Raw genomic sequence first — 16,172 nt, forward strand, 5'->3', positions numbered from 1 at the left:
TGTTTCTCCAGCTCCCTGGTGTTGCCCTATCTGTCTCACACTGTTTACGGATGGCAATTCTTCCAGCTTAAGCTGCTCCCCAGGCAGTATCAACAAGGATTAAAGTTAAAGTGATTCTGTCATATTTGTTTTCCATCTTCTTCCCCATGCTCCAGTGAAGTGCTCTTCTCATCCACATTTGCAATAATAGCCCTGACCTTTGACCAAAGGACTCCTAAGTCTAAACACCTGGAGTCAAATATTTGCCAATGTTGAATTTGCAGTAGAAAAGCAAAGTGATTTTTCCAGCAGTGTTCCCCATTGCTCAAGTGCCTTCTTAAGGCTTGCAGCATAGGGTTGATCTTGATTACTGAAACCAAGTTAAAGATTGCACTAGTCTCCACTGACATTTCACACTGGGAGTGTGTCTTGGTTTCGGCTGAGATAGAGTTAATTTTCTTCTTAGTAGCTGGTATAGTGTGGTTTGGTTTTAATGTGAGAATGATGTTGATAACACACTGATGCTTTAGTTGTTGCTGAGTAGCGCTTATCCTAAGTTAAGGATTTTTCAGTTTCCCATGATCTGCCAGCAAGCAGGTGTACAAGAAGCTGGGAGGGAGCGAAACTGAGACAGCTGACGCAAAATATCCAAAGGGATATTCCATACCGTAGGACGTCATGCTCAGTATATAAACTGGAGGGAGTTGGCTGGGAGGGACGGATCGCTGCTCGGGCATTGGTCAGCGGGTGGTGAGCAATTGCATTGTGCATCCCTTGTCTTTTCTTGGATTGTGTGGGGTTTTAATTTTATTTTATTAAACTCATTTTCATTACAATTATTACTATATTTTATTATTGTTAGTATTACATTTTATTTTACTTTAGTTGTTAAATTGTTCTTATCTCAACCCACAAGTTTTACTTTTTTTTTCCAATTCTCCTCCCCATCCTACTGGGAGGTGGGTGGGTGAGTGAGTGAGCAGCTGCCTGGTGTGTAGGTGCTGGGTGGCCTTAAGCCACGACAGAGTGCTATCCTGAGTTAGCTATTTTGAAATTATTATTTTTTTAATCTTTGAGTGAGATCATGTGTATATTCTAAGTTTTTATACTAATTCTGGTGTATTTCCCTAACTTGAGACTTGAAAGATTTTGCAGTGTCCACCCCCTGCTTGCAAGCATGCCTGCATGTTGCCATTTCAGCCACAATGTTTGTGGAATGATTACTGAAAGTGACTTATCAATATGAACCCCTCACCCCTGTCAAGGGAAGGTCAACCTCCGGGGTGGAATACAGTGGACACGTAAAGAATCAGTTCCATGGTAGTTCCCTAAGCAACGTAACCTGCAACTTTAGATGTTAGTGTCACCAGGGCAGCTTGGTGTGCTGACTCTGAAAAGTAACACGGAGGGTGGAGCGGAGTGGAGACGCCGTGGCCAGGCTCTGTGATTGCAGGGATAGGGAACTGGAAAAAGAGGAACAAGAACAACTGGTCCCTGCATTGGATCCACTGGAGCAAGGAAGTAAAATAATGGGGGTTCTGTCAACCTAATGCCCTACTTATGATTTATATCACATGTGCCCAGTTCTGGGGAACTGACATGTAACAAACATCATGTCCTTTGGGTGAACTTTGCTCATTATAATATCATTATAATACCAAAACACACCTCCATCCCAAAAGCTACCCACCTCCAAGGTGCAACCACCACCCCCATGGAGCATGCGCTCTGAATCTGTTCTAGCACATACCTTTAAAAGCAAAGCGAGAGAACTTTATACCAATCAAAGTAAAGGTATGTATGACTAGAGTCACTCAAGCTCCATGTAAAGGGAAAATAGTATAAAAAGACCCCAAAAGAGGAAGACTTTGCCTTTGACACTGTCTCTCATGGCATACTCCTTGAGAAACTGGCGTCTCGTGGCCTGGATGGGTGCACTCTTCACTGGGTGAAAAACTGGCTGGATGGCCAAGCCCAGAGGGTCGTGGTGAATGGGGTGAAATCCAGTTGGCGGCAGGTCACAAGTGGTGTTCCCCAGGGCTCGGTGTTGGGTCCTGTTCTGTTTAATATCTTTATCGATGATTTGGATGAGGGGATTGAGTGCAACCTTAGCAAGTTTGCAGATGACCAAGCTGGGAGGCAGGGTTGATCTGCTTGAGGGTAGGGAGGCTCTACAAAGGGATCTGGACAGGCTGGATCGATGGGCTGAGGCCAATTGGATGAGGTTCAACAAGGCCAAGTGCCAGGTCCTGCACCTGGGTCACACCAACCCCATGCAGCACTACAGGCTTGGGGAAGAGTGGTGGAAAGCTGCCTGGAGGAAAAGGACCTGGAGGTGTTGGTCGACAGCCGGCTGAATATGAGCCAGCAGTGTGCCCAGGTGGCCAAGAAGGCCAACGGTATCCTGGCCTGTATCAGAAATAGTGTGGCCAGCAGGAGCAGGGAGGTGGTTGTTCCCCTGTACTGGGCACTGGTGAGGCCGCACCTCGAGTCCTGTGTTCAGTTTTGGGCCCCTCACTACAGGAAAGACACTGAGGCGCTGGAGCGTGTCCAGAGAAGGGCAACCAAGCTGGCAAGGGGCCTGGAGCACAAGTCTGATGCGGAACAGCTGAGGGAACTGGGGTTGTTTAGCCTGGAGAAGAGGAGACTCAGGAGAGACCTTATCGCTCTCTACAACTACCTGAAAGGAGGCTGTAGTGAGGTGGGTGCTGGTCTCTTCTGTCAGGTGGCTGGAGATAGGACAAGAGGAAATGGCCTCAAGTTGAGGCAAGGGAGATTTAGATTAGATATTAGGAAAAATTTCTTTACTGAGAGGGTTGTCAAACATTGGCATGGGCTCCCCAGGGAAGTAGTTGAGTCACCATCCCTGGAGGTATTCAAAAAGCGAGTGGACAGGGTACTTCAGGACATGGTTTAGTGGGCATGGTTAATGGTTGGGCTCAATGATCTTGAAGGTCTTTTCGAACCTAAATGATTCTATGATTCTATGACTGTTAGGGAAGATACCATCATAGACAAGTCAGAAGGACATCGCTGCCCTGGCTCTGTCCTGTCCCCCCATAGGGACACCTATTGGGTGAGATTCAAACACTCGGCTGTACCAAGTGCTTCCCCAGGAAACTTAGAAATCTCTATATGTAGAGTCGCTTTCTTTTTTGATTTTGCATGCTGTGTTCAATATTCGCATGTGCTTTGCAGACAGTGTATTTATCACCTGCAATCCAAAAGAACCTGTACTATTACCCTTTAAGGCAACAATGTTGAGATCAGCTATACTAATACTGCTGCTCTTCTCTAGACCCATAACTTTTTTTCTTAACTTTTCCTATTTTGCTGACCTTGCATAAGGCTTCTTTTCATTCACACATTGCATGCAGTGAGTGAATTGTATTACCCAACCTGCATTTGGCATGTCTCTGTTGCATTGGTGAGCTACACCCACCCAGAAATTGTTCTGATTCATTTAGGCTGTAGACGAGCTGCCAGTAGGAGCTCAATTGCCAGGACTAGCTGGCTGAGCGAGCTTTGAAGGCCATCTCCAGCTCAGGAATTCACATTGACCAGTGTCCTGGTTTCAGCTGGGATAGAGTTAACTGTCTTCCTACTAGCTGGTACAGTGCTATGTTTTGAGTTCAGTATGAGGAGAATGTTGATAACGCACTGATGTTTTCAGTTGTTGCTCAGTAGTGTTTAGTCTAAAGTCAAGGATTTTTCAGCTTCTCATCCCCAGCCAGCAAGAAAGCTGGAGGGGCACAAGAAGTTGGCACAGGACACAGCACGGGCAGCTGACCCACACTCGCCAACGGCGTATTCCATACCATGTGATGCCATGCCCAGTATATAAGCTGGGAGGAGTGGGGGCTGGGGGGATTGCTGCTCAGGGACTAACTGGGCATCGATCAGCAGGTGGTTAGCAGTTGCACTGTGCATCATTTGTATATTCCAGTCCTTTTATTATTACTGTTGTCATTTTATTAGTGTTATCATTACCATTATTAGTTTCTTCTTTTCTGTTCTATTAAACCGTTCTTATCTCAGCCTACGAGTTTTACTTCTTTTCCCAATTTTCTCCCCCATCCCACTGGGTGGGGGGGGGCAGTGAGTGAGCGGCTGCGTGGTGCTTAGTTGCTGGCTGGGGTTAAACCACAACAGAGAGGTAAATGTATCAGCCACATCCAAGCACTCAGCTTTCCCAAGATACTAATGTTATCTCTTTAGATCGAGACTTGTGAAAAAGATTTCTGGCACAGTCTTCTCTTCTACCTTCTCCCGACTGTACCAAAATCAAAACTACTCGGATCTATGGTATTATTACACAAGCTTACCAGGTGGTTGAGAGGTTCCCCTCAGGTACTTTTGAAAAGTACCCCTTGGTACTTTTGGAAAAGTACCAAACCCAAACTATTTGGCACTGGTCTAGGTGTCACAGGCCTGTGTCAGCTGGATAAGCACCAGAATAACTGGTAACAGACACTGCTCTGTTTAGTATTCCTTCCATCGCCAGTTGCTCGTGTGGATTTGCTTGAATTGCCATATTTCACTGAATTGCCGTATTTCACTGAATTGCCATTTTTGATTTTGTGATTGTCCAGCTGGCAACAGCTGCTGCCAGCAGCAGTGAGTTAGCAAGTGTACCCAAGTCCACATAGTTCTGCACTCTTCAGCCTCAGTCATTTCTACTTCTACATCTGGGAACTTCACGCATGATGTTGCGTGATGTGGGGGCAAACTTTTTGCTCAGACTCCTCACTGTTAGAAGAAAAAGCTCACGTGAGCAAGGTGAAATGTAAAGAACAACCTCTTGTGATTGGTGCACAAGTCCCATGCAGAATTGTCTTGGGTTCCCAAGATTACTCATGTGGATAGTATATCCCCTGTGGGTTGATCTGGGTTGGCTTCAGGTGCCAAAGTCTGTGAGCCCAGCTGTTAAGATGTAATAGGCAAGCACTTAGGCTAATGACAGGGTATGGCCAGTAAACCCTGATAACCAGTGGTCCTTTCCAGAGTGTTTATGGAGGCGAATGGTGTCTGTTTATTCCCTCAGTGAAGAGACAGAATCATATCACAGCCTGTTCCCAATCCCACAGTAATGCTTCTCTTCCCGAATCTCACTTCCTGCCAGTGATATTTTGGAGCCCACTGGGTAATTTGAAGGTTTCTGGCTGTGCGTCAATCAAAAGTGAGCAAAATACTAAATTTACATATAATGAGAGCACCAGTATACCTTTATGACCAGCTGACCTCCCTTTTTGTGTTGGAGAAGGCCAGAACATGCTGGAGTGTGTTCTAGAAACACATACGCTCCATGGGTAGATAACACCAGAGAACAGGCCGACTAAATGCTGATTGGCACACTCCTGGCACCACATAGAGGTTCAAGCTACTTAACAAGGCTGCTGGTTTTCTCACAGCCTCCTTTCTTCTGATGCTGGAGAATGTTTCTAGTCCATTTTTTAAGAGAGTTGAATACTCTCAAATCTCTCCACATGGCTCTCATGCAATGGACATGTTCTCCCGTTCTGTCCTTTCAGTTGTTTATCTGATCATCATCATGACTTCAGGGTGCTAATTTCTTAAAGGAAATTGAATACTTCCTTGAGCATTTGTGCATTGAAATTTCTTCTGTCTTTGGTCCAGAAACAAGAGTGTTCTCCATACTCTTACTGACCTCAGAGGCCTTTTGGAAAACCTGTACTTCAGTGATTTCAGGCGTGTTAAGCAGTGTAAGTGTTGTAGTTTATGATTCATAGCTGCCAGTAGTCAGAGGTTTTCATTCATTTATCCACCTTTCAACCTCAACCATTTAGGGTTAGACAGGTGTGACTTCCATGGTATTTGATATCACATAGTATTGCATTCCAGGGAACTGTCTACAAGCTGTTCAGGAAAAGAGACTGCTTAATGACTCTTGACCTGAGTTGCATTCTTCTGTGTGGTAGTCAGGCCACCCCACTTACATTTCCGGCATTTTGTGGTTGGATAAGACCATGAGCACTTCAGGTTCATGCTTCTTGGTCTGTACGATCTCCTGAGTCTTTGTGAAAGAGTTGGTGATGGTAACTGCTTGCCTTTCTCTTCTGCATCTTTCTCCTCTTTGCTTTGATAATTAGCTAATAAAAAGAGTTAAGGATGCAAATTCTTCAGTCTCTAAGGTTCTCAGGAAAGGAAGATCGTTACAAGCTTTTAGTGGCTATCCAGAACTTCCCTTCTCAGATCTAGGGTGTTCATCAGGATAATCACATTTTTGATCGCGTTGGCTTGCTTACTGCCAGACAAGCATTGCTCATTTAGTGTTGTGGTGCAGCTCATGACTCCTTGATTGAGGTACAGTGGGGAAGGCTGCCTTATCCTTTCTTGATTATGTAGTAGTTAATAGCACTAAAAAGTCTACTAGACGTATATGTCTGGCTAAATGACCGATTTCTCTTTTTTGGTGCATTTATCATTCCAGTTCCTCTCTAGTGCCTCAACAATAATTTTTTTGAAATTCCTACTGGAGCTGATGGAAGCTCGACCTTTTTGCAATTCAGCCAAGGTCTACTTGACTGCCATTTTACCCATTATTACCAGTTAGCTGGTTCTCAGGTTCTCTGACCACATGGTTTTTAAGATGTTCACAGCAGGGTCAGCTCTGAGGTCAGACCAAGCTGCTCAGGGTTTCATCCAGTCTTGAAAACCCCCAGAGACTGCACAACCTCTGTGGGCAACCTGTGCTAGTGGTTGAGTATCCAGTCTGAACCTCTCGTTTCAAATTATGCCTATTGTCTCTTGTCCTCCTGCCATGCAACAGCTGTAAAGAGCCTGTCTCCGTCTACTCGGTGATCTCCCTTGAGGCACTGGGGAGCTGCTGTTAGGTCGCCCTCGAAGTCCTTTCTGCTCCAGGCTGAACAAGCCTAGCTCCCCCAGCCTCTCCTCACAGGGCAAGTGCTCCAAGCCCTACCATTCTGGTGGCCTCTGCTGAAGTTGCTGCAGTTTGTCAATGTCTTTCTTGTACTGGGGAATCCCAAACTGAATGCAGTATTCTGGATGCAGCCTACTGAGTGCCGAGTAAAGGGGGTTAATCACTTCCTTCAATCTGCTGGCTGTGTTGTTAACACAACAACACAGAGCACACTGTTGGTTCACGTTCAGCTTGCTGCCTACCACGACCAGGAGTTCTTGGGGTTCACAAGCCTGTGTTGTTGCAAGGAGCTCTTCCTTCTAAGGTGCAGGATTCTTGCATTTGTCCTTGTCAGATTTTTTAAGGTTTTGTATTGGCTCATTCCTCCAGCCTGTCTAAGGGCAGCCCAGCCCTCCAATGTATTAGCTGGTCCATCCCCCTCCACCTCCTACCCCCGCCCAATTTGGTGTCATTCACAAACTTTATGAACAAGTGCTGTTAAGCAGTACAGATCTTAGGATAGATTCCTGCAGTACTCCACTTTTACTGGCCTCCAGGTAGAGTAGAACCAATTAACTACTACCTCTGAGCCTGAGTATCCAACCCATTTTTTGTCTGTCTAGTTGTCCAAGCATGTAGACCTTAATGTCCTAACTTTGATACAAGAATATCATGGGAGACAGTGTCAAATGCCCTTATAAAGTTGAGGTAAATTATATCCAGTCCTCTCCTATTTTCCACAAATCCAGTGATTTTATCACAGAAGGTAACAAGGTCAATCAGACATGATTTACACCATGGTGTACCCATTGGTGACTACATGCTGACTGTCACAATCACTTTCTTCTTATTCCTGTGCCCAGAAATTTGTTTCAAGAGGACTTGCTCCTGGATTTTCTCAGGGACAGAAGTGAGATTGATTGGCCTGTAGTACCCTGGATTGTTCTCTTGACCTTCTCTGAAGATGGGTGCAATATTTGCCTTCAGTCATCTGGAGATCTCAAATGATGACATTCATGCATTGACTGGCATGGTTTTTAAGACACGATAGAAAGCAGCCTTGCAAGGGCACGGGCCATTTCTCTCATAACCTTGGATACAGTCTGTCGTGTCCCATGGTCTCAGGTGGGGCTGAGTTCTTGCAGGTAGTCACTGACTGGATCGTCTGCTGCTGCTGCTAACTCTTCTCCTCCTTGAACCCTACCCCTAAGCACAGAGGTATAGGAGAACTTGTCAATGAAGACTGAAGCAAAGAAAGCAATGAGGAACTCTGCTTTACCTGTTCCTCCTGTCACTAAATCACCCACTCATTCAGCAACAAGCCCACGCTCTCTTGTTCAGCCTTCTATTACTAATGTAACAGTAGAAGTCCTTCTTGTTGCCCTTGACATCCTGGCAAGTCTCAACTGAACCTGAGCTTTGGCTTTCCTAACACCATGCCTACCTGCCTAGGCAGTGTTTTTAAATTTCTTCTTTACAGCCTGTCTCTGTTTCCACCTCCTTTATGCTGCCTTTTTGCACTGGAGCTCATCCAAGGCAATCTCTTGATACATTTACTTGTCTTCCTGAATATCAGGATGGACTGTTCTTGCCCTGGGAGGATGCTGTCCTTTACTGGCCTCTCCACTGATGCTGACCCACAGGCTCTCACCCAGCCAGTCATCCATCCCATAGAATAGCTCCATACATCTGAGCTGCTCCTTTACAGAGATAGCACACCCCCTCCTTGTCTTTCCTGCTCCTCTTTCCTGAAGTGTGTATCTGTTCCCTGCAGCACTCCACTTGTGAGAGCCATCCCATCACACCTCAGTTGCTCCAACAATGTTGTAGTTGTGTGACCACACATGGAGCTTTTATTTCCCCTGCTTGTTTCCCAGGCTGCACACATTCGTGCTCATAAACTAGAGGTGGACTTCTGCCTTTTTTTGTACTTTGTTGAGGTTTCTCTTGTACCTGTTACTCTGTACTCTTTTCTTTCCACCCTGGTACACCCCTTCCTCACTTGACTACGGGTTGTAATCTCACTTTTCCAGTGTTCCTAATATAAAGCTTTTCTCAGCAGATTGGCCAGGTTTTTGGCAAAGATGCTTTTTCCCTACTTTGTCAGGTGGATGCAGCCTCCCCCTAGCAGTGCTCAACTGTCAAAGAGGGTCCTGTGGTCATAAAAGCCAAATCCGTCACTAACCCCAGTTGCAGTACAAGGTGTTGATCTGCAAGATCCATCTGTTCCTCCTTAACCCTTTCTCCTTCACTGGAGGCCACCTGGGTCTCCATGCCTTTGACCCTTTCCCCCTGAGCCATGTTGCTGTTGATACACTCCAGGTGAATCAATAAAAATAATAACAGGAATGCTTCAACTGATACGACATATACCAAACAGGAGGAGAGGAGAGGTGAGAGCACTCTCCTTGTGGCCAGGGAAGCTTTCTGGTCTCAAGTAGCAAAGTGCAAGTATAGCCATGGTTGTGTACTACACCCCTCACATAGCATTGCCTGCTGGTATGTAACATCAATTGGTTTTGCAATGAGGGCATGTCCTAAATGATTTTTCTATGAACCGTAATGGAAATGTGGTGGATAGGGTCCGTTTTTTCTTTATGACAATTAGGTGTCTTCGGCATAAGAGCACACCTTTTTTTGGACTCTGATTTAAGACAGTGCTTAAGCACAGGCAGCCTTTCTGAACTTAAGTAGGAACTTCTGTTGAGATGTAATTTTTTGCTCTTATTTTTAGGTATTTCAAATTATTGCGAAAGATACCGTGAAGGTATGAGACTTGTTCTGAACACCTTTGGACCAGTTCCAGAATTTTCAGGTGAAATTGAGCAGAAAATCAGTCAGGTAAATACAGAGTTGATAAATGCAGTGACATGCAGAACAAAGAGTGTTGGCTTTTATTTTAACATTTGTACCATTTCAGTTTACTCTTAGAGGTATCTAGTCTGTATTTCTTGTGTGAATGTGTACTTTAAGCGAAAAGATCAGGACAGAATGCATTTAAGTCCCTTTCCAAAGCACTTTAACATACATCAAGGGAAAGTGATTTAGCAGCTGAGTAACTTTATTATGAGACAGAGGAGTCAACTGCTAGCAGCTATGGGTTATTGACAAATCCTCCACGCTATTTCTTACCACTTCTGTCCTGTGTCCTCTGCCATAATATGCACAGCTCCAAGCTTCCTTTCCTACATGACTTTTCTCCCCGTGTCTTCCTTCTACTCCATCTTCCTGCATAAACCCTGGAGCTTTTTTCTTCTGGGTGTTGTTTTTCTTGGGTTTGTATACTTTACAAACTAGAGCTCCGGTCTGTAATGCGTGCAAATAAGCATGTGAGCAGTCCAGTAAGGTTACTTACATGTTTAAAGATAAGATGTGTTTAAGTGCTATGCTGGATTGGGACCTAGTTTGTCTGTTAACATTTCAAGGCCCACAGTTTGTTTATACTTGCTATATAGGCTATTTTGTATGGCCGTAGGAATTAACTGAAGTATTGTCATTTCCTAACTCTGCCTTTTCATAATTGCCTTTTTTAATGCTTCACTAAAGAACACGTGTAGGTGTTGAATCGTTCCTGATCAGCTGGCAGAGATTAATTCCAAATATGGAGGCAGTCCATCTGGAAGACAGCATCTTTGTTCCTATTTATGTTGAGGCAATTTCAACATCAGCTATGTTAGAAAGGAAAGAGATTCTTTTATGCTTAAACAACACAGACTGCTTATAATAACGGTCAATAATAATTGTGGAGTTATTCACGATTAGAAGCTTTTAATTGATAAAAACAGTTTGGCTTTCTTTATAGAAGGCTGGATTCCGCTTCAGCCTCTGTTTCTGTGTCCCTTTATTATCTTCAGTCTTCAATGCCAAAGATGCACTTGCAAGAATCCTCTCTTAAGAGTAAAACATTAAACATTTCTTATCTTACTCCTCTGTCCCTCCCCCTGATTCTTTTTCTGGAGTGACTGCAGCTTGCTAGTCATTGGTAGCAGGTTTTACCCAGTTTCTCAACACTTGCCTTTTAAACCCCAGGTGGTATTTTGGCAAAGATGACCTTGCAATCTCTACCTGCATTCTCAAAACAGCTTTTTTTCTTTGAAAGAAAATCTGGTACAATATGCTATCTGGCCAGAGCTTACTACCTCTTGTTCTCCTTTCAGTGATACATTTAACTTGCACTTCTAAGACAAATTTGTGCACTCAGAAATACTTCTTTTTTTCCCCCGTTTTGTTTTAAATATCATTTTTGCGTACTAACTTGTTCAGACTTCCACCTTTGTTTCCTCAAATAGTACTGTACTTCCTGTCCCCCATATTCCAATAAACAACAAAAATCATAATTCTGGGTTTGTTATGTGTCTTCCCCTGTCATTTTGATTATAACTGGCACTCCTAAGATAAAATGTTTTTAATAAACATGGTATCCCTCATTACATTTATTAGAACCCAGAAGAGAGATCACAGTTTTAAATACACACACAGAGGAATTTAGTTTAGAGCACATTTTCAGCCACAGAAATGACCAGGTTGCCTCCTTCCTACTTAATAAAAGGTTATTATCAAAGAGACTAGACAGTGGCTGTGTGGGGCAAACCGAGAGAAGAGGCTGATCCTTTCTGTAGGCACCTTCATTGCCACATTCAGGCCAACCTTCTCCAAGTGGGAGCACTTTTCTTCTCGTACAGGTTAGCTCATTTCCAGTCACCCATGTAAAGAATTAGTGGCCTATTGCCTGTGATAGACTAAGTTACAGTTTGCGTGGATGATTACTTGGTGGTCTGACACAGGAAAAGCAGGAAAATAATGCTGGTGAGAAACTTTACTCGGAAAGTGAGATTTAATCATCTTAAATTTTCTGTTCCAGGCAATGTCTGAAAAAATTCCGGTTGTTCCAAAAGTCCTGGATGCCAGAAGAAAACGGAGAGATGAATATCTCACTGGTCTTGCCAAACTGAAAAATCAAATGAAATCTGACTGAGGTGTACCTTGTCTAACAGGAGAGACCAAGTGAAGAGCAGATATTCATAAAAAGTGGAAATTTTTGGTCATGCAGAAGAGGAGACTGAATGTGCAACCAATGATCTGCACAAACATAGAGACCAGTGAAACACTTGGTCCAAAATTGTTGTGATGTAATTCATGAATAACTGAAACCAGTTATTTAAAAGTTCAGTTAAAATTTGTCAAATTACTATATATATGCATTAGATGTTTAATCATTAAGTAGCTTTAGCAATATTAATATTGTGCAATGCTGGAACACAATCATGTTTTAAATAATGCATTTTTCAGCTTGCTTAGGAGTTCAGTGCTTGAACAATATTTGCTTATGCAGGGATCTGAAATAGGCAAACATTAGCTGTTTGTCACTGGAGAAAATAAGCCCTCACTGTGACAGCGAGGTTAATTTGTAAGGCACTGACTGTAGATAGGAGAAGGTTGTATTGAGCAAAGAGTAGATTCACTGGCCAGTGAGTTGAGACCTCAACAGCAGTAAGGGTCACTTCACCTTATCCCTGTAACTGTTCCACAATGTAGGGGAAAGAATTGCTCCTCCTTTTCCTCCCTTTGGCACTTTTGTACCTGTATGATGATCTAAATATGAGTAAATAGAGCAGAATTCCCCCCCTCATCCCCTGTCCCTGGTTCTGTAAGACTTACCAGAGACCTGCTCAGTCTTTTAAGACCATGCACTTGATACCTCATGGCTTTGCCCCCAGCTTAGGTGAGATGTTTGATGCTGGCCGTTGGCATTACTGCATAAATATGTGCCCCGTTTTAAGACTTGTCTATGAGAAGTAAGAGATTTTGATTTAATAGCTAGTTTGGGAGACAGTATGGTGTAGTGTATCGGTCTGGACTTTCTTCCAGGCTATGCCATGACGGTCTGAGTGATCTTGAGAAGCCAGTTCACCTCTCTGTTGCCGTGTCTATTTTGTACATTATCTGAAGCAAGGACTGCTCCTTTAGGACTCAGATGTAGTGAATGTAACAGCCGTAGCTGAAGGGACCCCAGGTATCTGCTGGTTTGCTCCCCTACAGAGGGAAAGATGCAGTGGCGTAGACGTAGCCTTTATGCTTTACTGCTGCCCTTCCTACAGGAGACACATCTCCTCCTCCATACGTGGCCGCAGGATACACCTGGAAGCAGTAATATCCTCAGCTGCTTGCACTGGCGTGTTTCGGTCCACGGCAGACAAAGTGTTACTATGAATTTATGTACCCTATAATATAGTTGGACTTTGATCTTAGCTGGAACCTTGGGGCATTATAGTTATGCAGATAGAATAACTTGAAACAGTGCATTGCACCCACCCTGCTTCAGTTAAGCATTTCTGAATTTGTGCTAACTGGTCATGTAACTTCAGTCACAGCACAGATGCAGGTTTTTAAGCTGTCATTTTCCTAATGCTCTTGTTTTTCACAGAGGGTGCAGCACACAAACGAGTTGCTGAGACTTAATTGGTTACCATTTTTAGCCGAACAACAGGTATGTTTGCGTGAACATACCAATACCACTTATTTCTGCTTAGGTCACAGTGAAAGAGACCTAAGATAAATTGTATCACTTGACACAAATGATGGGCCAGGAACACATCTCTGAATGTGAATCATGGGATGGGAGGCATAATGCAGAGGTTGTCCTATGCTCCTTTATAATCAGGAGAGAGAGAGAGAGGAAAATTTGTAAGCTCAGTTTATTTTATCCCAATATAGACCTAAAATTGTCAGTTTCTTCTACTGCTTTTTACTGCCACAGTGACTGGCTCAACCCGCATTTAGACATCTGAAGTTGGGGAGGTCAGTCCTCACTCCTGATGCCTTATTAAGCAATAGTAAATTAATTATGGGGCTGATTTCCTTGTGGTTTTTTTATTTCAGACAAGGCCATAGAAGGTTCCAAATACTTTCAGGATTAGACCTGTTTTGCTATGAGCATATGACATTGTCATAACTAATTAGCTTGCATTGCTTCTGTTTATGCTGAGATATTTTAAAACTCGATCATGTCATCAAATATTTGCCTCCACCTTTATTATTTGTTTACGAATAAAATATTTTAATGAGGAAAGTACTAACTTCTGTACTCCAGTGTGATACTCTAGTGGTGGCGCTACATAACATGTGTTTAGAAACTGGTGCCCTGGTAGAATAATTTGTGGAAGTCAGTGGGGGTAAACAGGCAAGAAATAACGTGCACTCTCCTGTAGTTCATGTGTTGGCGACCACTTGCTGCAGACATGGGGCCCTGCCGTGAGGGAATGACTTTCTGTGGGGGGAGAAGAACTCTGGAGAGTGCCAGCTCCTCCGCAGGGTCTGGCATACACCACAGCTCGCCTTGGGGCATCAGTTCCCACCCAGGTTCACAGCTACAAGCTAGGGGGGAGATGCTTGACAAAAAATGTATTTTAGCTGACATTTGCTTAGGATTTGAAGCACACAAAATTATTAGTTGGTGAATGCAACTACTGGAAAGCATTAGGAAAAGGTAGCTAAAGGAATGAGATGGGCTCTGGTCATCCCAGGGGCCTGTACCCTGTTCACAATTAATCCCCTTTACTCATCAGTCGTTAGACTGTGTCTGAATCCTGAGCCCAGCTTGGGGCTCCCAGTACAAGACAGACACTGGACAAATGGTAGGGGAGGCCCCTGAGATGGTCGGGCTGGAGCACTGGTCCTGCGAGGAGAGGCTGGGGGAGCTGGGCTTGTCCAGCCTGGAGCAGAGACGGCCTCAGGGGGGAATGACAGCAGCCCCCGGTGCCGGTCCGTGGGGAGGTGCGTGGGGAGATGGAGCCGGGCTCTTTCAGCTGGGGCTGGGTGAGAAGATGGAGACAATGGACGTACGTTGAAACGCAAGAGTTTCAGCCCGGATGAAAGGAGACAGTTTTTCCCCCATGAGCATCGTCAGGCAGAGGCACGGGTTGCCCGCAGGGGTGGTGCGGTCTCCGTCCCTGGAGGTTTTCGAGTCTCGACTGGATGAAGCCCTGAGTGGCCTGGGCCGACCTCAGAGCTGAGCCTGCTCGGAGCAGGAGGTTCCGCCAGAGACCTCCTGCGCTCCCTCCCGCCCTGCATTAGCCTGATGCCAAATTTTGTTTGATTTTGGCCTGTTCGGTATCAGAAATGTTGCTCTGGCTTAACTCAATTAACTCCAAAGAATGTATATAAATAAGTTTAAATTGTCGCATACGTTGAGAGGACTTTCTAACCTAAATCGTACATGAAATTTAGGATGGTGTGACTGGATGTAAATAAATCTGCATTCGGGTTTTTACTTGCATCTTCCTGGGCAGATTAACAAAATATCATTAAATTGTCACAACTTTTCACATAGAAAAAATTCCTTACAGAAAAGTCTGAGCCACCACAAATCTCATGTTGTTGGTCCGTAGGGGACACCCCTCCCGGTGACGGATAAATGCTGCATTCACCTTATTCAGCGAGGTGTGATGGATAAATGCTGCATTCACCTTATTCAGCATCTCCGCTGCTCGGGGCTGCTGGCAGGAGCAGGGTTTGCCAGGAGGGGAGGGTTTCCCCTCTCTCTCTCTCTCCCTTTTCACTTTTTTCCTTTACTTCTCCCTCTTGGTTCTCGGCTTCTCATAATAGTCCATCACTAACTTCTCCCAGGGTATTTAGCTGACAATTTGGACAGAACTGCTAATAGGTTTGCTAATTGGACAATGAAGAATCCGTTCTGGGGAGGGACTTGTCAGAGCTGAACTGCTTGTAAGATACAAATCCCAATTCTGTTGAACTAATTGGTTTAATTATTTTCTTCAAAGTTGTCTTACTCTTTTTATACCGTTACTTTTTTTCCTCAAATGCAATAGGCTTCTTGTGATGGATTGCACCTGGTATTTTATGAGGACTCTTTCAGAATTAACAGCAGCAGTCCTACAAAGCTGCAGAACTACCACAGATGTGGTCAAATATTTATCTTGTTTGATTGTCAGGAGAAGAAGCAGTAGTTGCTTGAACATTCAATATTTTATGGTAAACTATGAGATTTTTGGAAGAATTTATCATGTGGTTTCTTTTTTACACAATTGTGTATTTGAAAATTCTGTATTATTTTTAATCAAGTTACACCTATAGACTTTTCTAAATCCCCGTCTTTGTTGCACTGTGTTTCTCTCTGTTTCACCAATTTGATGTTTATTATTTCCCTTATTATGTGTACTTTACTATTGCTTACTGCTGCTTACTGGAAGCAGAGTCCAGTGTGTTCATACCAAAGCCTTTGATTTAATACTGTTGGAAATCAAACCACCTATTATGTGCAAGATAAGGAAGAAAGGGCAGATGCAGGGAAATA

At 44.0% G+C, this 16,172-nt stretch overlaps 1 protein-coding gene and 1 long non-coding RNA gene across 2 annotated transcripts in view; one reads left to right on the forward strand and one right to left on the reverse strand.

The window, feature by feature from the left end:
• CRYL1 (crystallin lambda 1) overlaps positions 1-13,931 on the forward strand; it is a 62,315-nt gene extending 48,384 nt beyond the window's left edge. The window contains exons 7-8 of the mRNA XM_049822840.1: positions 9,594-9,700; positions 11,721-13,931. Of these exons, the coding sequence (XP_049678797.1) occupies positions 9,594-9,700; positions 11,721-11,834 (221 nt within the window). The 3' untranslated portion in view covers positions 11,835-13,931. The remainder of the gene's footprint in view (positions 1-9,593; positions 9,701-11,720) is intronic.
• Positions 1-16,172, reverse strand: part of LOC126048201 (uncharacterized) — a 566,030-nt gene that overhangs the window by 426,438 nt on the left and 123,420 nt on the right. The gene's annotated exons all lie outside the window — the stretch shown is intronic.

This window comes from Accipiter gentilis, chromosome 19 (assembly GCF_929443795.1).
Source record: "Accipiter gentilis chromosome 19, bAccGen1.1, whole genome shotgun sequence".
NCBI classification, from domain to species: Eukaryota; Metazoa; Chordata; class Aves; order Accipitriformes; family Accipitridae; genus Astur; species Astur gentilis.